The 21,242-nt window shown below is 32.4% G+C and overlaps 1 protein-coding gene across 2 annotated transcripts in view; it reads right to left on the minus strand.

Moving 5' to 3' along the window:
- Window positions 1-20,955, minus strand: part of Elp1 (elongator complex protein 1) — a 215,592-nt gene extending 194,637 nt beyond the window's left edge. The window contains exons 1-7 of one of the 2 annotated variants that reach the window (XM_090400177.1): window positions 20,930-20,955; window positions 18,806-19,007; window positions 15,716-15,862; window positions 13,121-13,202; window positions 6,930-7,010; window positions 4,129-4,214; window positions 295-394 (exon numbers count right to left, since the gene is read on the minus strand). In XM_090400177.1, coding sequence (XP_090256303.1) covers window positions 295-394; window positions 4,129-4,214; window positions 6,930-7,010; window positions 13,121-13,202; window positions 15,716-15,862; window positions 18,806-18,952 — 643 coding nt within the window. In that variant the 5' untranslated portion in view covers window positions 18,953-19,007; window positions 20,930-20,955. Of the gene's footprint in view, window positions 1-285; window positions 395-4,128; window positions 4,215-6,929; window positions 7,011-13,120; window positions 13,203-15,715; window positions 15,863-18,805; window positions 19,008-20,929 lie in introns of both variants that reach the window. The other variant, XM_090400176.1, reaches the window with a different exon arrangement.
- Between the last annotated feature and the right edge of the window lie 287 nt (window positions 20,956-21,242).

Consider the following 21,242-nt stretch of genomic DNA (forward strand, 5'->3'; position numbering starts at 1 on the left):
TTAACCGCAACTCATCAAAAGGGAGGAAAAAAATGTTAAGAACTTGAAACATAAATAAACCAAAAATGGACATTTATTTCCTTATTATGAAGAATATAAAACAAGAACGAAGCATCATTTTTGGCTTTAAATTTAAACATATAATAATGAAGTGAACAAGACAGACACCTAATTTTTTGTTACTCTAACATGAGATAACTGATAAACGTTGTGAGCTTAAGAGTATTATATACTTCAGTGTATAAAACACTTTAGGTAATTTCAAATTAACCTTTCACATCTTACCATTCTTACCTTGTTGAGAATCAACAGAAGATGTGGCAAAAAACTCTCCATCTCCTCTCCAACATATTCTGTGTTTCTTATCATCCCAAGAGGAAGCCTTTTGAGCAGGCTGAAAAACAAAATTACACAAAGAAATGAAGCGAAGTTATTATTTATCAGTTATTCTGTGTTAACTCTCCAACAGTCTAAGATGATATGGGTATCTTACACAGCTAGTAATAGCATTTAAATATTCTTATACCAGAATGTGCCAGTTGAATCGTTCAAAGGGGTGGGAGAGGTGTCATTACATGCACTCTACTATTTTTCCATTAAATTCATTAAGCTACCCTAGAATTTATTTGTTATGAAATAGGCAAACTATTTGGAATACATGCAACTGGTAGATATTAAAGGGGTGGATACTCAAGACATTTTTCCATTTTGTATTGCAAGGGAATGAAAAATTAATTTTAAAGAAATTTCTTTCACATGAATCTAGAGCATCGGTTCCTGACCGGTGGTACATGTACCCCCTCAGGTACATGAAAAATAATCAGTAATGGCCAAAAAACAAGTAAAGTAAACAAAATGCAAAACGTTAGTTATGGAACAATAAATGTCAGTATTTAAAAACAGCTATTTTATAAACGAGGGGTACAATTTATAGAAATGGGTTTAAAATGGTACACAAGTGGAAAAAGGTTGGGAACCCCTGATCTAGAGTATCAAGGAAAATTCATATTTAAAATGAATATTAAAAAAAAAAAACTTTTTAAAAGATCGGCATCTCTGGAAAATTCATTGATCCATGCACTTGGGCATCTTGGGTGGCTGAACCCGACTTCAACAGAAATAAAACTTGGTGATCGTGAGATCATTTGACTAAGATCAATACTACCAAATCAAAATGACAATTAGGAAAAGGCAAGTTACTCAGGCCATCAGTACCATACAGTAAGTCAGAGGCTACTTATTATATGGAAATCTTCTTTTATTAAATGTACAGTTTCTTAAACAAGTAACATATCAGAGCAATACTATATGTATAGTAAGTTACATAGAGTGGCACATGGCACAATGCAAAACAGAACAATGGCATCCAATGAATCACTGTTCGAGGAATTCAACCAGAGAGACTTTGTTTAATGCAATGTCTGTGAAATGTACTCAGGTGAATGGACTTTGGTTCGAAAGCTAATGGTGATAAGAGTGTGTCGAAAATGTCACAAAAGCAAGCACATTAGAAGTGCAGGTCAGGTCGAGAGATTGAAGTAATAGGCATAACAGAGAATACATGTGCAAATGTGTGTGATGGCATAGTGGAAGACAGGATTGAGAGAGATTAAAAGTGAAAAGAAGAAATTAAGAGTTTGGTCATCACACTGTGGAGCGATGACCAAACTGGTTGCTAAGCTATTCAAAAAAATAAATAAATAAAATTCTTTGCATATCTGACATAAATAAATGTTTACAACATTTATACACATTTATGATTGCTTAAAAATATTATTAAACCATTATGGGCATCTACAAATGCAAAAAAAAAAAAAAAAAAAAAAAGTAATGATTTGCCATATGATGGTGGTTTTGAACCTAGTGTGTCATATGACTGAGTTATGACTCTGTTCAATTTTTGGTATATTTGTGTATTTGTTGGTTTAAAGAAAGTAGAAGAGAAGAGAGAATGATATCATACATTATAAAGCATGAAAGACTATCATTTCTTCTTTTTCCTTATTCTCTTTGATCTGTTCAAGCTATAGCTACAAGTATCCTCATAGTGAAGTAATGGAATGGATGTGCTTGTCATCATTCAGGCACCACAGTGACAACTTTTCTATCTGCTGTTTGTATAAATATGTGTTTATGTTCTCTGGGTAGTTTTGCACATTAAGCAGAAAGAAAAATCTGAATTTCCAGGAAGGAAACTCTTGCCACCCTCCATATGAAATTGACTTTTCAATTAAAAAGCTTTCACATTTGAATTAAGGTCTTTCACATCATTCAAGAACTTGGGTATTTCCTACTCAAGAATAAAACATCGTAACATTTTCTCACAACTCAATTATGGAAGCCAAGGAATTATTTAGCATACAGAAAAAAGCAAAAATGAAAAGTTTCTAGGGTAATGAAATTGATATGCAAAATGAGCATGATTTGATTTTTAAAATTATATTACAGTACAGATCATTACTACACTCTTCCAACCAACTAGCTCAAGTTTAACACCATAACAATAAGACACCATTATTAAGCATACAGTTTCCAATCCCACTCTTCCCATTCATTCTTCAATTTTCAGGGACTTTTAATTTCTCTCTGAAATACTATAAATTAAAGCAGATATCAGAATGAAATACTATAAATTAAAGCAGATATCAGAATGAAATACTATAAATTAAAACAGATATCAGAATAAAAGCACTTCCAATGTTAAGTATACAAACTGTATATTGCAATAAACAACAGAATAAAATGCAAATAGTTAAAAAAAAAATTCAATTTCTTCAAGTTATATTTTTTAATGTTTTAATGACGTTTAATAACTCAAGTTTTATTCCACTCTCTCTCTCTATTACTCTGTCTCTTCATGCCTGAGAATTTGTGACCCTAGCCACAATGGGGAGACATTGTGGCTAGGGTCACGAGCCACAATGTCTCCCCATTTCTTTCTGTCTTTTGTTGCGCCAGTGGCCAACTCCAAAGTAAGTCTGGTGATCTTTTTAATCTGGTCCAACCATCGTGGCCTTAGCATCATTATTTTCTTTGTCCTTTCACTTTTCCCTGGATGATAAGTTTTTTTTTTTTCAGGTTGTCATTTTCACGTCTTGAAACATGGCTTAAATATTTGCGAAGTCTTCAATTTACAATGTCATATAGCCACCTCTTGATTTTTAGTTGATTTATTACTTTTGTTAGCCCTTTTATCCAACCAGGTGATTCTCAACATCCTTTTCCAGTATACCAGATCTCAAAGCTATTTATCTTGTCCATATATTTTTTGCTGAGTGTCCAAGATTCTGTGCCATAAATGAAAATCAAAAACACCAAGCTACTGACCAGTCTTGATTCAGTGGTAATAGAAATGTTTCTGTCTTTCCATATTTTCTGCAATTGCACCATTGCATCTTTTAATTTCTGGTTGACATCTACTCTTAGTACTTATTAGAGTCCAAGTAAATGAATTGATCCACCTTTTTGAAGTCAATTTTGTAGGCAAAATTGTCATTTTCATCTATGGCCATGTATTTTGTTTTATCACGATTAATTCTTAAACCATATTTCAGGCTTTCCCATTCAACTCTTTTCATGAGGGACTGCAGTTCTCCTTTGCTGCTGGCAACAGGAATGGTATCATCAGCCTAAGGTTATTTATCTTCTTGCCACCAACTGAGAAACCACTATTGTATCTGTTAAGTGCCTTTCTCATAATGTATTCTCTGTAAAGATTGTGCAGATCAGGGGAGAGTATTGCATCCTTGTTTCACACCTTTCTCGACGTTGAACCACTGAGATGTTTTTCCATCCATCTTCAACACAGCCTGATTCATCTTGTAGAGTTGTTTTAAAAGGTGTTTCAAATGTTCTGGGATGCCATTTTACTTAGTATTTTCCACAGATCCTCCCACTTGGCACAGTTAAATGCATTGGCATAATCCAATTATTCCATTCAATTTAGCAAAATAATGCCAAAAGATTTAAAAAAAAGTTAGGGCTAAATGAGTGCTGCCTACTTCCTATAGTAAATGAAATAAGGTTAGATGATTTATTATTTATCTATTCATTTACAAATGATAGCAATTTTTTTTTTAAATAAAAGTTGACTAAAAGAGATAAGAATCACCAATGACAAAATATCACCTTTTTCTTTATTTTTGCAGCTCCTTTTCCTTCAGATCCATGGAACTGTGTTTCTTTGGATCCCCAACCAACAGTAATTAATTTATCTAAAATGAAAATTTTCAGCAAAAAAATGAAAATCTTTATATAGCAATATCTAAATAAGTAAAGATATAATGAATGTGCCAAAAACTTTCAAGATATCACCATTACCCATCAGAAATATGCAAAAACATAACCAGTATATATAACTGAAGATAAGCTGGGTGGGTTCCATTCATGGAAATTATTCAGCTATTATTTTAATTAAATATATTTCATTGTGGAATTCCTAAGAATATTAAGAATAATAGGTTGGGTATGTTTGATATGGGTATGTCTGACTTTATTAATAGTGATGAATGATGATCAAAATATATTTATTTCAGTGTATTTCATTCAGAAAATAAAATTCAGTGTGAATTTTATTTTTCTTAGCAATTTACTGTGACGTGTTGGTAATATCTGTTATACATTACTTAATGACAATAAACCCAGTTTAACTGGAGAAAGTTTTTATCTCTATTGTAAACTGTAAGCTGTTCCTATACAGCTATATTTACCAAATCTTATTCTTTCAATATAGCCTTAGTCTTCATATTGGGTACACTATGTTGATGACAGAGAAAAGATGGACAATTAGCCTTCCTTGACAACAATCTGCTTTCCATCAAGCATCCTAAATATTTCTGTATATCATAAAGCAAAAAATAACTGACAGTGAGAGTATGGGTCATAATGATTTAACCTTTATTGGTTGATATATCCAACAAGATTCTATGCATTATCCTTCAAATAAAGTGAAAACTCTTCTGAATAGGGCTCATTTCAATTCACAATAATCTACAACAAGAACTGAATAAGATTAAAATGGATTATTCAACTAAAAGATTTTCATCCGCCAGAAAATCCAAAACATTATAGATGCTTATAATCCAACTTCTCACAACTAAACATTGAAGACAAAGTTCTAATCCCCTAAATTATTGGCACTTCTAAACCAATCTCAAAAATCCCGAGAAACTACCAACTTGTGTATACCATTGTTCCTGTTAAAAAATTATTCTTATTGTGTTACCTGAGACCTCTAGGGAGTCACAGATTCATTGAGGGAGGCTATACATCACTCATACCAGCTGCCATACCTTCCCTTCAACTCATTCATACTAGATGTACTGACTACTTCAACAGACAAATTGTTCCACTCGTTCTGCTCTGTGAGAGAAGAGTATAGCTCTTAACTTCTATGGATGCCTGTGTCCTCTCCCAACCATCCATCAGATGATATCCTGTCACCCATTCAGAAGTTTATAGACTTCTATCATATCATCCCTCTTTCTGCTGTTCACAGGATCAGCAGTACACATACGCTCAATCTACCCTCATAATTTGCATTCCATAATCTTGATATAATCTTTGTAACTTTTCTTTGTACCCATTCCAGAACCACTTTATATTTTCACTGTCCTTGTTTTTTTTATTGCTGATTCACATACCAATTTTTTTTTTTACAATATATGTAGACTTATACTGGACTTATTTAGAAGTATAACATCATCTACATGAAGCAAAGGGCTGAGATTAACATTTCCAATTTTGATATCAGGTTTAATACCACTTTCCTTCATAATGTGATCCATATATAGCAAATATAATTTGAATGGAAATGTTTCAGGGGTTAGTTGGTTAGCTAGATAGAGAATCATGAATTACTCAAATTTAAAATGAAAATAAAAGTTTATCTCTATTACTTCAACTCTCACTATGGTAATCTCACAGGAACCACAGGATAGTTTTACACAGTGCTTCGCTTTCTTACATAATCACTCACATATATATATCTATATTTAGTAATATTCCATCAAGATGGTTATCAGATGACGATTCTTTAAATCTCAAGGATTTAACCACCATACCTGACCATGATATATATGTCCATAATAACATGGATACAAAGTGTCCATTGAAGTCAATATATCCTTTGGATATTATAGAAAGATCTGACATTCAAAAATCAACATTATTTAGCTAACAGATATTGTAATAAAACAAGCTATAACATCCAACCAGCCAAACCAACAAAATCTATAAGGTTTAATGTACTGTGGATTTTTCTGGTCAGTTTGTTCTCATCTCATCTTCATATTTCTCTCTTTTACCTTGTGATGTAGAGGGTTAGTTAATCATCAGACCTCAAACTGTTCACAGGATAAGGTGGTCAGCCCTATGCCCCAGTGTATCCTATGTCTGTAGTGTTGAGTTCTCAAGGCCGGTTTGCCTGATGCAGGATGAAAAACCCCAGGATAAACTGGGGAAAAAAAACCTACTGCCTTAACCGGCTAACTTGGCTATGGCTGAGGAAGATCCTTCAGCTACTCACGTCACCGGTGGGAATCGAACCTAGGACACCCCTTCCCCAGGCATATGGTTGCGAAGTGCATAGCCACTAGGCTAACCGTGCGAGGGGCCAGTTTGTTCTAAGGATGAAAATGCTGCCCGCTCTATGAGATCAGATGATATATTTGAGGTGTTTATCTTCTGCCTTTAATGAAGCTCATGCATATACTAATTGAAATCTTAACTAGTGAATATAATATTCTGGTTCCAATGAAGAGTTTTAATGTGAGTTGTTTATGAAATTACTAAAAACTCAAAATCTGAATGACATTAAAAAAGTTAAGAAATTTGTGTAATTGCTATAAAAAAGTGCAATTTATACAATGAAAAATGATATTTGAAAATAAAAAGTCTGTTACACATTTACATGACACAAAAAGGCTTACTTTCTCCAAATTCTGTAGGCTCAAGATGCTTTTCTGTTATAGGATCGAAATCTTTAGTCATTAGAATCAGCATGTTTTCTTCTGAAATATAAGTAATAAACAAATTAGAAAATAAATTTTAATAACATAACAAATTCAGAGATGTAAAATATAAAAGGAACTGCTGTCTTCATTAAGAATATAATATAATGTGCTCTGCATTTAATTTCTTGTTGAGTTGCATTTCCAATTTACAGAGGATGCAGTTTTATTTCTCATCAATCTTTAATCAAACTGATCTGGTTCCATAACAAAATAATAACACACACACAGAGTGTCCCATAATTCTTAGTGCAGTTTTAAATTTTAATAGGTCCAACATTATAAAAGTTACAGATTTATAGTATATAATAGCTTAAAAAGTATGTAATTAAGTTTTATCTACAATGATTTGTTTCATATTAGTGCTAAACATGACCGTCATCTTGTGCAATGCATGTAACTAGGTGATTTTCAAAGTTCCAGAAAACGTTTAACAGTTGCTGAGCAGTAACTGCATTGATGCATTTGTAATTTTAATCTTAAGGTCATCGAGAGAAACACTACTGTTTTGATGCGATCCCATAAGAAAAAGTCTAATGGAGTCAGGTCTGGTGACCAGGGTGGCCACGAAAGAGTATCTCCTCTACTAGTCCACCTGTCTGCGAAAGTATCATCCAGAAACTTTCGTACCTGTATCGCATAGTGACAGGGTGCCCCATCCTGTTGGAAAATGGTTTTATTCATAAGATTTAATCTCTTTAATTCGAGAATAAAAAAATTCTGAAGCATTTCTAAATAAGATTCACCCTGACAGCGGGCTTATCGAAAAAGAATGGCCTGATAATGCAACACCTCCTAACCGCGCACCACACATTAACTTTTGGTGAGTCTCTTTAGTGTTGCCACATTTCCTGAGGCTTCTCTGTACCCCAAATATGGCAATTATGATGCTTAACTTTCCCACTTATGTGGAACGTTGCTGTAGCTGAAAAAGTCAACATATCAATAACATCTCTGCCATTTTCCATTTGTGTCTTCATCAGTTGACAGAAATCCAACCTGGCATGATAATCCTCTTCTTGTAGCATTTGAACAGTCGTAATTTTGTAAGCATGTTTATGGAGTTGTTTAGTTAGAATTTTGTGCACTGTGGTTTTTGGTATATTTAACTCAGTAGCAGCATGTTGCACTGATTTCTTGGGACTCTTATCAAATGTCCTTTCAATTTCAACCACATTCGCTTCCCTTGATGGACGCCTCCCTGATATGGGTTTGTCCCGAATTGATCCAGTTTCTTTGAATTTTTTCATCCAGTTATTAATATTAAATTTCTGTGGAGAGCCTCCTTGTTATAATGGGCAGAGAATTTTCTTCTTACTGCTGTTATGGACTTGAGTTCAGCAAGCCAGAGGACAATTGACTTTTTCATCAACATTTCCCATCTTCAATCACACCAGTTCTAATAGTTATACTTTCAAATGATATTTATTGCAACTCTGTAACTGTGATATTTTTGAAGTAGTTAAAGATCAAACTGCACTAAGAATTATGGGACACACTGTGTGTGTGCACTACAATAACGTTTTACTGATTAATAAAGGCCTTTTTCAAATCTTTTAACATCTGTGACATGGGTGCAACAATCTGAATTGAAGATATTAAACATTATTAAATTTAATGCTATTCCACAAGCATTAAATTTTTTTTTTTTTATCATACATGCAATCATAGCAACTTCTGAAAGCTTATAATTCAATAACAATCTTTTGTTGTCTGCTAGTAATTTGTGTAATAAGTAAGTAACATCAGTGCCAGATTTTTAAGACTTATTGCTGATGCGAAACTTGCTTAGCCCATCATATGGGCATTGACAGTGTTATTAAAAATCCTGCAAAACTGAAACATATGCTTATGTTATGGTTCAGATAATTGACTTCCATGATAAAGGATTTATTATTATTCATTATCAATAATCATTAAGACTAGTTTCCTCAAAATTATGAGCAAAATGTTGTCTTTTTAATTGTGTATTTTCAAGTCATTCTGCAAGATGCAAAACTCAAGATTCCAGAACAAAAAAATATCACTTCCATTTGAAGCTATCTGATTTATTAGAATATTACCTTTAGTCGAAAAGCCCTTATAAGGGTTCCTTTTATACTTATAATAGGAAATGAACAACCTAGGTATTTCTAAAGAAAGGGCATAAACACCATTTGTTGTCCATGGACATGCAAAGTTCAAAGGCCAAGGGTTAGCACTTTCAAGACTAGGTAATGTGTGTTTGAAAGTACAACACAGGAAGATACTACAGACTGCTGTCAATTTGTCTGATGGCAGGGTGGTAGAATTTTCATTTAATACATTTTCAAATATTCCTAGAAATAAAAGAATGGACAATTTATGCCAAATAAAATAATTTTAATGTTAAATTTCAGTACAACTAAAAAAATAGCTTTAGTAAAGTCATAAACAATCAACCAATTCCTAATTTCAAAAATAAAAACAAATACTTTAGTCAGTATCTTACAAACATGTTTTTAATACCAATCATGCAATCTCAAACAGAAATCTGAATTATTTGTCATCCGTTTCAGAAACCCCCCCCCTGCTTCTAGCATTACATTGACCTTGATAAGTCATTAATATATTTGGTTCACTGTTTTCAAGATGAAATTTTTGTATAATCTAAGTCATGATTACATCATTTCTTCTAAGAACTTGTCATTCATGTACTCCCTGTTATGTATTAGAGACTCCTGTTCTGTTCATTACAGAATTCACTTTGAGAGTGCCAAAATTCTTTTCTAAGCTAACCCCCCCCTCCCAATCTTTTGTTTCCAGACTGCTAATGGATTTGACAGTGAATCCCTACTTTATAATGAACAACATGGGTTTACTAAGGAAAGGTCATGTTTTAGCAACTTGCTCACATTCTATCACAATGTTACCATTGAACTAGACAAGAGGAATGGATACACCATAATACTTTTGGATTTTGCTAAGGCTTTTGACAGAATAAAGCATGGCAGACTGCTGCATAAATTGGAGAAAATGGATTTGGGTTATACAATATTAGCATGGATAAGAGAATGATTGACTGACAGATATCAAAAAGTGGTATATGGGGGAATCTGAGTTTGCAAGGTTTAAGGTAACAAGTGGTGTACCACAAGGATCAGTGCTTGGTCCACTGTTATTCAATCTGCACATTATTGGGAAGGATTTTACAAGTGACATACAGTTATTTGCTGATGATGCAAAGATAGGTAGAGTAATCAGAAATGCTGCTGATATGCAGTCTTTGCAGAATGATCTGAATAGGCTGGAATTGTGGGCATGGGAAAATGGGTGTCAGTTCAATGTCAGTAAATGTAAAGACATTCACTTCGGCATGATTAGATATCCAAAGTCGTATTATATTGGTGGGATTAGGCTAGAAGAAACCGATGAGGCTAGGGATCTTGGAGTGTTAATAGATAGGAATTGAAGTTTAGGGGCCATGTGGCAAAGATTGCAAATACAACTCAAAAGATAATTGCAATGCTGAAACGAATGTTCACATGTAAAGATAAGGATGTTATTGACTATTTACAAGGCCTTGATAAGCCTCACGTGGACTATTGTGTGCAGGTCTGGTCTCCGTTGTGATTCTGATATATTGGTGAGAGTACAAAGGAGAGTGTTAAAAATGATATCAGGATTGTGGAATACTGATTATGAAGACAGATTGAAAATTTGTAGACTGCAGACACTAGCAAACAGGAGAAAGAGGGGGGGGGTGATATGATTGAGACTTACAAACTTCTGAAAGGGTCATACAGGATTTCAGTTGATGAAAATTTTCAATTTATGGAGGATGGGGAAAGGAACAAGAGGGCATCTTTGGAAGCTGAGAATGAAGGCTGCTAAGAAGAGTCTCTGACTCCGTGGAGGTCTCTCTTAAATAATAATAATAATAATAAGGTTTTGGCTATTAGCATTTAATTTATGGATCTGAAAGCAGGATAAGAAATAAAATACTTCATCAAGGACCACACATGAGAATTCTGGGAATGATTGGGATTGAACAGATGGCATCAATTGGCAAAATCATATTAAAAAAATAATAAAATAAATAAAGCACTTGATTTTGAGTGATTATAATCTCAAGATGACAATAGATAACATCAATTGGCAAAATCATATTTAAAATGAGGCTATTAGGAAGGAACTCTCCATTACTAGGCATTCAGGAATGTCTGAGCAGAATTAATCTCGGGTGGTATGGTCACTTAAACAAAATGGGAGAGCAAATGTTAGAAAAATAACATTTTTTTTTCTTTACCTAAAATAGTAGGAAAAAGATCCTGAGGAGGACCAAGATCTCAATGAATTCATACAATAAGAAATGGTTTAGAACAGCATTTTCCAAACTGTGAGCCACAACCCCTTTGGGAATAATGGGTTTTGTTGAGGGGGCCATAAAATAATGAAAACAAATTTAAAATGTTTTAAGACTAAGTAGTTTTTTTTTTATCTTAAAAGAAACCCATTTAATTTTTATTTATTATTTCTTTTTTGTTATTTTTTATGTTTTAATGGAAAAAAAAATCCCACATTGGTGTTGGTTTACAAATTTTGCTTCCTACATATTTTGGCGCTTAATGAATATTAGTAAATATATGCTTATTCATATAAGTTAAATTTCAAAGCAGAAATCTAAGAATTGCAGTTTCAAATATTTCACTTGATATTGACTTTTAGCATAGCAGTATTGAAATCCATCACATTAAATTGTTATTAAAATTCTTTTATGTTTTTAATTCTTTCTTTATTACTAATCGTTTTACATTTCATGTGCTTGTGTACTGCAAATGTACAATAACAATATATCTATCTATATAAAAATATGAGATAATGTGCCATGTCAAATGTGTATGTAAGATGCTAAAAATGTAATATTTGATTTGATTTTTGTAATATCCGCTGTGTATGTTTTGCAATCGTAACATGTCTATATTAAGATTTTTTTTTCAAGGGGGGCCATGAAATATTTTAATTTTTCCAAAGGGGGCCCTGACATCCAGAAGTTTGGGAAGCACGTTTAGAAGACCAAAATATAACATCTGACAATATTTGAGTCCTCACAAATAAATTAATTTGATGGGAAATTGTTAACAGGAAGTTAGTAATGATGTTAACTTTTCACATAGTACTATTATAATATGCTGTCCCCCCCATGAATAATACATATCAGGAATTTAATGATGGATGATGTAATTCTACCACAGATTATTTGCAAACTATTTTGATTCTTTATTCATTTTCAAATTATCGAGACTGTGGCATTTTTCAGGAGATCTTTAGCAACATAAGGAACTATATCGAAAAATGTTTTAGATATAGTTCTGACTGAATGATGTGACCTGTAATGTTGTCTACAGAGGAGGAGAAAATATTGTATTTTTTGGCATATTTGACTATTTTCAAAGTACTCTCATTTTTTTTTATTAATTAGATATAATGGTTCAAATTTTGCAAGATATGTTCTATCAAATAAATGGCAAAAAATTATAATGATCAACTCAGAACTAGAGTCAGAGTAGGAAAAATTTGGGCCTTCATCATTGTTATAATAAGAGTAGTCAGTGACCTGCTGAAGTACTTTTCTTTTATAAGGTTACTGACTACTCTTATTATAACAATCACTTATTACATTATGCGATATTAATTATAAAAATAGTTATAACTTTTTTAATAACTATTTTTTGATAACCTATATATATACACACACACACATGCATCATTTTTTTTAAATTAATTAATTAGGAATTTTATTGACTGATTGTCTTACTTATGCCACGATGGTGCTTTTTTTTAAAATGCTTCTTGGTTCCACTGTCATTGTACTGAAAGATGCCTTTGATACTAAGGCGAAATTTTTACATCGTTAAAATAATTTTCACATAAGTTATTTCCATCTCAATTTTAAACAATCAGGACAGCTTACATACTCATTCTTAGACTAATGTTATAACTTATAAGATGATAGCATCATGAGTGGGCTAAGATTTTATTTTAATATTATTTATTTACATTTGTGGTATACTGGCTTAAGAGCCAGTGCTGTGATTTTGCTAACTTTAACTGACTTATGTTTTATGTCAAAGAGGATATTCGGATGTTACCTGTTAAAAGAACTAAAAGATCTTCATCAGGACTCCAGCTCAAGGAATGTAATCCACAAGAAACAAATCCAACACATTCAACCTATAAAAATGAAACCATGTAAAATGAAAAATTAACATATTCAAAATAGAGGTACTCATTTAAAAATAATTTTTTAAAAAATTAAAAATGTCAATTTTAATGTTAATAAATGTTAATGAAATTTAGGACAAGATTGCCAGTCTAGTTGGGCTAAGCTAGCAATTTTCCAAGCAATAGTCTATATGTTCAAATTCCACTGTGGTACAAATATTAGATGTCTGGTAGTTAGGGTTGTACAGAAAATTAAAGACAGAAAGTTAAACTTATGTGAAATAATTTTATTAGCTGTAAAATTTTTGCCTAAGCATCATAGGCATCCTCAGTACAATAACAATAATGAAACAAAAATAAAATTAAAGAATCAATTTCAAAAGGTACCACTACAGGACAATCATAGCTGTTCTTTCAACTTGTCGATACAATTTTCCTTGCACACTAGAATAACCAAACTTTTGCTTTAAAATCTACAGATTTTAAAGTAGATTGTATCTGCTGCCCCACATATAAAATTTCTAAATACTAGTCTATATTATTAACTTCATTTACAGAAAAATCTACTTCATAGAACTCCATAGATTTTAAAGGGAAAGTTTGTAATTTACATTTAGACAATTCAGTTTTGTTTAGTCTTAATATCATATCTCTTTTCACAAACATTCCTATGACAGATACTATTAATTTACTTAAACAAGATTTTCCTCCTGATATTATCAAACTTTTTGACATTGTAATCTAGAGTCAAAAAGTTATGCAACCACATTTCAGTGTACAAGACAACTTATATGAACAAATTCAAGCAATAGCTATGGATAGTCTTATCTCTACTACTCTGGCCAATTACTACATGGAGCATTTGAGGATCATCTCTTTAAAGATATTTCTCCTAAACCTACAGTGTGGTGCAGATATGAAGATGATATTTTTGCTATATGGAAAGGTTCACCATCAGATTTAAAGCTATTCATTTCAAAAATAAATATTATTCATCTGAGAATTCAGTTTATCTTAAAAGAGGAAAAAAAAAATCAACTAGTCTTTTTTTAGATATTTGAATATGTCAACCAGATAGTAGTTTACAATTTTCAGTGTTTAGAAAAGAAACTCATAGTAATCATTATATCCATGCTAGTTCTCATCATCCTAGTCAAAAGGTTGGAATCATTAAAACCTTATTATATCTTGCTTATAATATTAATTTCACTGAAGGCCTTTTACAGCAAGAGTTGAATAATATCAAATCTGCTCTTATGAAAATGATTATATGAATCCTTTATCAATCAGATTCCACTCCCATACATTAAAGGAGTTTCTGAACATGTTGCTAAAGTTCTGAAACCTCTTAATATTGCAGCACCCTTTCATCATCAAGGAGATTGCTACTTTCTCCACACCTAAAGACAAGCTTTCTCAACTCAGCTTTCCAGGTGTCTACCAGATCCCATGCTCCTATGGTTTGTCTTACTTTAGCATGATCTGCAGCTATCCTTCATGAAGAACATAAATCTTATATCCAATATTCTGAAACCTGAGCAGTCTAGCATAGCAGAACATGCCATCTCAACTAAGCATAGCCTTTTGGAAGAAAACTAAGCTTTTACATAAAAGCAGATTCCTTATAGAGTAGTTATATAAAGACTGGTGTGAGACATTTCTATACTGGCTGAACTTAAACAGATCTGATGGACTTCGGTTATTCCCTTTATGGAAAATGTTATTATTTCATTTTTATGTAAATTCCTATTTCTTGTATTATTGCAATTTTTTTTAATAATTGAGAATTTACTGGACATCTGTTGTCTTATTGATGCTGTAGTGGTGCTTTTTGAAATTGATTCTTTTATTATAACTTAATTTTTGTTTCATTATTGTTATTGTACGGAGGATGCCTATGATGTTTAGGCGAAAATATCAAGTAAAAACAGCAGCCTAAACATCTCATTATTTTCTTAAAGAAATGAAGGAGTAACCCAACTTAGAGATTAGTTCAGCAGCAAAGGAATGCTTGGTTCACAACCAAGAAGCTCTTTATCATGAGTAATGCATATAATTTTTTTTTGCCTTTATCTCAGCAGAAAGGCAAAGAATTTTTATAAATGACATTCCTCTAAATCCATCTAAATAGTAGTCACACATTAATTAACAGTATTAATACACATTTGGCTGCAAACTGTTCCTGAATTCTCCAAATGTTGATTGTTTAGATTAAATTAAAGCAACTAAAGATATAAGAAACATCTTATTATAATATAAATTATGCATATTCTCTGGCAAGTTTGCATGAAAAATTGGAGATTTCAGAAGTAAAACCTTACTATGGCTGTATAACAATTCAGGGTTGCTGAAATTTAACTTAAGTAAAAGCAAATTGACAACACGATATTTCATCCTAATTGCACATGATTTCTTCAGGTGACTAACAAAGGTGACAACTGTTATGCAGTTTTTTTATATATATATATATATAAAACATATAATGAAATTACATGTAATATCAACTGTGAGATTCAACTTACTTTGCTAGAATCTATATCATACAAAAGAATGTTTCCACAGCTGAATCCAATACAAACTGAATGCTTTTCTGACAGATAAGCAATTCCTACAATAGTGCCTGCTTCATCTGTAGATTCTGACAAATTTAATGATGTGCAGAAGTTCACCTAAAATTGATGAGAGAATTCTAAACTGAAGCTTTAGAAATATTTTATGATATTAATGAATACAATTTACAAATTTTTTTTTTTTTATATTTACATTACATCAGTAAGTTATCTACCCACCTTGTTGGCTGAGTAGGTAATATCACTGGTCTCCAACAACATACTATGAGATTCACATAAAAAGTGAGCTAGAAGTCAGGAACATGTTGATGAACATACAATTTATTCGTAGTATAGAAATTATTCAAGACAAAATCAGCAGATGAAATAGTAAAAAAATTATTTAATCAGTTTAACTTAAAGTTTCTATAACAAGAATTCCCTTGTTTTGAAAAGACTCAGATTCAAATCTAATCTAGGATGTGAAGAGCATTTATAAGGGGACAACTCAACAGAAGGTGAGTTGAATGGTCTTATACAGGGTATAAGACCATCTTGGCAGCCTTCATTCTCCTGATAAGCCTTTAAACCTACCAAGTCATATGTAAAACAACATACAAGTCTAAACTTGCATTTACTTTTTGTTAATAACATAATATCTTTCACCATGTTCACTGCCGATAGTACTCAAGTTTTTAAAGAAGTCCAGATGAGATGTGGATTCAGGTTAAAACTGTCACAGAAAGACTGTTATTAGGTATTTTTCAGACTAGGTTAAATTAGCTAGATGAAAGAGAGCAATTTTTTTCTTCTAGGAACCCATGTTTTAATTCTCAATACATAAAAGAAAATGAGATGGAACAATATATGTCTGATTTTGCATGTTTACATACCTCATCAGAGACAGCAGTTTATCTATAAAAATATCAAATAAGGTTGTGGGATGAAGCTAGAAAACAGAAGACAGACATCTACATTCCATCCAACTGACTATGGATTCAAACTGAATTGTAGCATGGATATTTGCAAAGTCTTCAGGAAGACAAATTTCTCTGCCTTGGCATGAGATCACTACTCCACAGGGGCATGAAGTGGCTGGGATAGTTGGGATAGTTACGTGTGGTCTCTATACAAGGTTTTTACATCATTCTGCTAATGTAAATAAATCTGGCTGCAAGAAACTGCCAAAGATTTGAGAGACCATCTTCTGCCAACAACAAAACTAGCTATTCTTTATTGCACTCAGGGCATTAAGACACTAACTTGATTTTGTACTCTTACTCATTTCTGCATCATGTGCCTTTGTGATTACACTTTGCTTACTCAAACCTTAAGAATTCAACAGTAACTGGAGATGAAATACTCAAGTTACTGTGGAACTAAAGTATTTGCTTCTTTTAGCTGTTGTGTTGTGATTATTATTATTATTATTAAGACAGATCTCCAGGCAGTCAGAGACTCATCGAGGGAGGCCACATACTACACACACCAGCTATCATACTTATTCTTGAATTCATTCAAACTGCTTTCACTCACAACATCCAAAGGCAATCCATTCCAATCATGCACCATCCTCTGATAGAATTGTCTAGCCCTCACACCTTCTTGGCAGCCTTTATTCTCGTGATAAGCCTTTAAACCTTCAAAGTCATGTGTAAAACAATATACAAGTCTAAACTTGCATTTACTTTTTGTTAATATATGTGTGTGTGATATGTTTCACCATGTTCACTGCCAATAGTACTCAAGTTTTTAAAGCAGTCCAGATGAGATGTGGATCTCATCTGGACTTCATCTTCTTGGAACCCATGTTTTAATTCTCAAAAAGAAGATAACAAGGTTACCAGAAATACGTGCATGAACACAGGAGTGACTGCCTTAACAAAAGATCCTATATCAATAAATTCCTCGAAACTTGTTAGGTATCACAAAAAATTTGACTAAGGAGAAGAAAAATTGTGCTGCATTGTTAATGCACATTTTTTTTTTTTTTAATCAATTATCAGTGTTTGTTGCTGTGTGCAGATGTATATTTGCATGAGTATTCATAAAGATTACGAATGTTATTTATTATTTATTTGTTTATGGATGTTATTTATTTTATTTTATGTTTTAATATTTTTTATTTATTTTATTTTATTTTTTATTATTTTTATTTTAACTGACAATAACAAATGGATGGTAGTAGGATTTGGGTCTACCAAATCCTACTACCTTGAGTAATTATCACCTAAATAAGCTGTAGCAGTTGGGAGCATCCATAATTACTATCCGTTTAGCTGCTGCCTATGCATTTACAACAGACTTTACACAAGTACTTCAAAAAACAGTGACTTTCATTATATAGTCTAAACTTCTGTGATGAATTTTACCTACTGCAGAATAAATATATATATTTAATCTCAGTGTGTGTGTGTGTGTGTGTGTGTGTATATTCAAGATACCAATTTTATATAAACTTGGTTTTTAAATCCTATTTCCCAAGTGAGCAAACAGACAATTAAGTCAAGTTTGTGCCTGCACGTATTGCAAGTCTGAGGCAACTCATGGTAAAGGTGGATTACGCTCTGATCACTTTCCTTAGTATTTTTCCCTTAATGTAAAGCACATCCCCTTGCAGAGATGTATGATGCTATGCATTAAAGGCAATGGTCACTACCCATACCGGTTTCAACCTTTATTGAGGTCTAGTTGGTGGGAGCCAGACCAGACAATGCTAAGGTTGAAGTAATGCAGAGTTTATATGAATTTTACCTAAACAAGTTGCCACAAGGTGCTTTGATCTTATTAAATAAAATCTCAGGATGAGAGATAGATGTAGAAAGTTTTTTAACTTGGGCATATCATGTACCCAAGTTAAAAAAACTTTCTACATATATATATATATATATATATAGATGATAAAAGTTTTTTCCGACTTGGTTATGCTATGAATTAAACCAAATACATAATTTGTATACAAATAATATAAATTATTTATATAATTTGTATATATGTGTGTGTGTATATATATAATCTCAAAAACATTCATAAATACTCATTAACAGGTCAATGGCAAAATACCTTCTGTGTAGGCACATCTATAGAGTATATGGAATTCAGAGAAGCAACAAAAATATTTTCTGTATCACTATCCACACAAAGATGTGTAACTTCTTGCAAACTTTCTTCATGGAGAGAGAAAGTTGTCAGCAACTTCAGATTCCGCATCTTTAAGATTACTACCTATTTTCAGTATATACATACAAAACTTGGGAAAATGAATCTGCAAAAATAAATTATATTATTAAATAACATATATACTATGCCTTCACAGTTATCATATACTGCATGATGATGTTAGCATGATTACTAATAACCACTACAAATTTCAATGGATCAATAATAATGGAAAAAGTTATATGTCTCAGAGTCATTTAGTGCACACTTATGTAACAAAAATATGTACTCTAATACTGGATACTGAATTTCACATATGGAAGAATTATAACTATTCCAATGATTTCCTCTGAGATTACTTCAACCTAGGCAGTGATCAATAAATTATCTGATCCTCAACCATAACATTAGTTAGCCAGTCTTTAAATGAATTAGCATGTCAAATAATTTTAGGAATAGCACTATGAAACCATACATTGTTTACTATACTCTCAGTCAAACTAGTCAGCAAATCAATTTCTTCACATGATTGATAATTGAGAGAGCTATGTGTGCATGAGTGTGTGTGTGTGTGTGTGTGTGTGTATTGTGCTAGGGCTACTTTCATGGCTGATCTGGAATCATGGATCTATCAGGCTAAAGCTTGCCAAGATCCTGATACAACTGTAGGCATTTCCAACAAATGCTCAGAATCATTAGTCAAGCACCTTTTGTCTACTTGTACATAAGATATATATGACTTCTGCATTAGTTCAACCTTGGTCTGGCTCGCACTGAAGAGACCTCAATAAAGGTTGAAACCGGTCTGGGTAGTGGCCCTTCCCATTATGATTGCATTATACATGTCTGAAAGGAGTGTGCTTTGCATTATGGGATGCATACTAAGGCAAGTGAAATGAAGTCATTTGCCTCTATATACAAGTAGCTCAGACGTGAATATATTTCACACACAAAACTTTGTTTTGATTACTTGGAAAAAGGATTAAAACCAAGTATAAAATATTTCTTAGTATCCTTAACATATATATATATATATATTATGAGTGTCTTAGAGAAGTCTCAGATAAGAAAGCAATTGAGCAATCACACAATAATTACATGGTGTGAACTGACTAATCATCTGAACAATATGGTATCCTTAAAATAGTGGCACAGACCCAGGACTATTTGTTCCATGACAAAACTGTTGCCACAGAATTCAATTATGTAAGCAACACTTTTGCTAAAATCACCATAAAACTAATAAAATACCATATGCACTACCTGTACTCCTTGTGATACAAGATCACTGCAAAACCATCCCAAATGCTATATTTCAGGTATACTTGAAAAGAATGCTAAAGAACTATATAATCTTCATATCACTTCGAAACCACACATTCAACTACTAATTTTCATCTATTCTCCTAAGCACAAACTATCTTTTGACAGATGCTGCAGCATCTGTCATCCTTGGGCCTACAGAATAACATGGAAACAAACGAATTTTTTTTTTCAAGAACTCTTGATTTTTTAATGGAATAAACAAAGCATCCTTATTGGCAGATTTCCATGCAACATCATGAATATTAATAACACTGGGTGTTAAAAGCATATCCGAGACAGAAAGAACGGCGATTTTCTGCAGCATTCACTAATCTTCGCAGTGACTAGTAAGAAAAATTAAACTGATTAATAGAATAGTTTTTTTTTTTTTTATATACACCAGCCATCGGCTGGATCAAAGCTTACTACTGATTTTTAGAATAATCTAAGATGCCAACTACCATGTTTTCTAGCTAGTATACTATAATTCCACACGAGTGAATATTTTGTGTGTGTATGTGTGAGAGAGACAGACTCTTCTACGGTTATCTGCGCAGACAGAAACAACAGTTACAATTTTGACATATTTAAGTTTAAATGTGTCAAAATCTGAGATCGTAAATGCGCACAGTTCGTGAAAACAAGAGAACTACAATACAAGCACACACAGATATAAATGTATTGCACGGGGCAATACAGCAGAGGTATATTTACAACACTTACCTACTTTTAACACAACACATGGAACGGACTCCATGTACACATGGTTACACAGCGCCCTCGTTTGGTGGAAATACGACTTATTACTTTAAAGAGAAAATAAATCGCCTAATTACGAAACAAATGGATGAATAAATGTCCATTGGCGTTATTATTATTATTTTTTGTAATTTTACAGCTGCGTATTATTATTATTATTATTATTATTATTATTATTATTATTATTATTATTATTATTATTATTATTATTATTATTATTATTAGTAGTAGTAGTAGTAGTAGTAGTAAGGCCTGTGCAGCTCAGTGGAATATTATT

The sequence above is a fragment of the Typopeltis vanoorti genome, chromosome 11, assembly GCF_054136105.1.
Source record: "Typopeltis vanoorti isolate ZY-2024b chromosome 11, IOZ_Tvanoo_1.0, whole genome shotgun sequence".
NCBI lineage: Eukaryota > Metazoa > Arthropoda > Arachnida > Uropygi > Thelyphonidae > Typopeltis > Typopeltis vanoorti.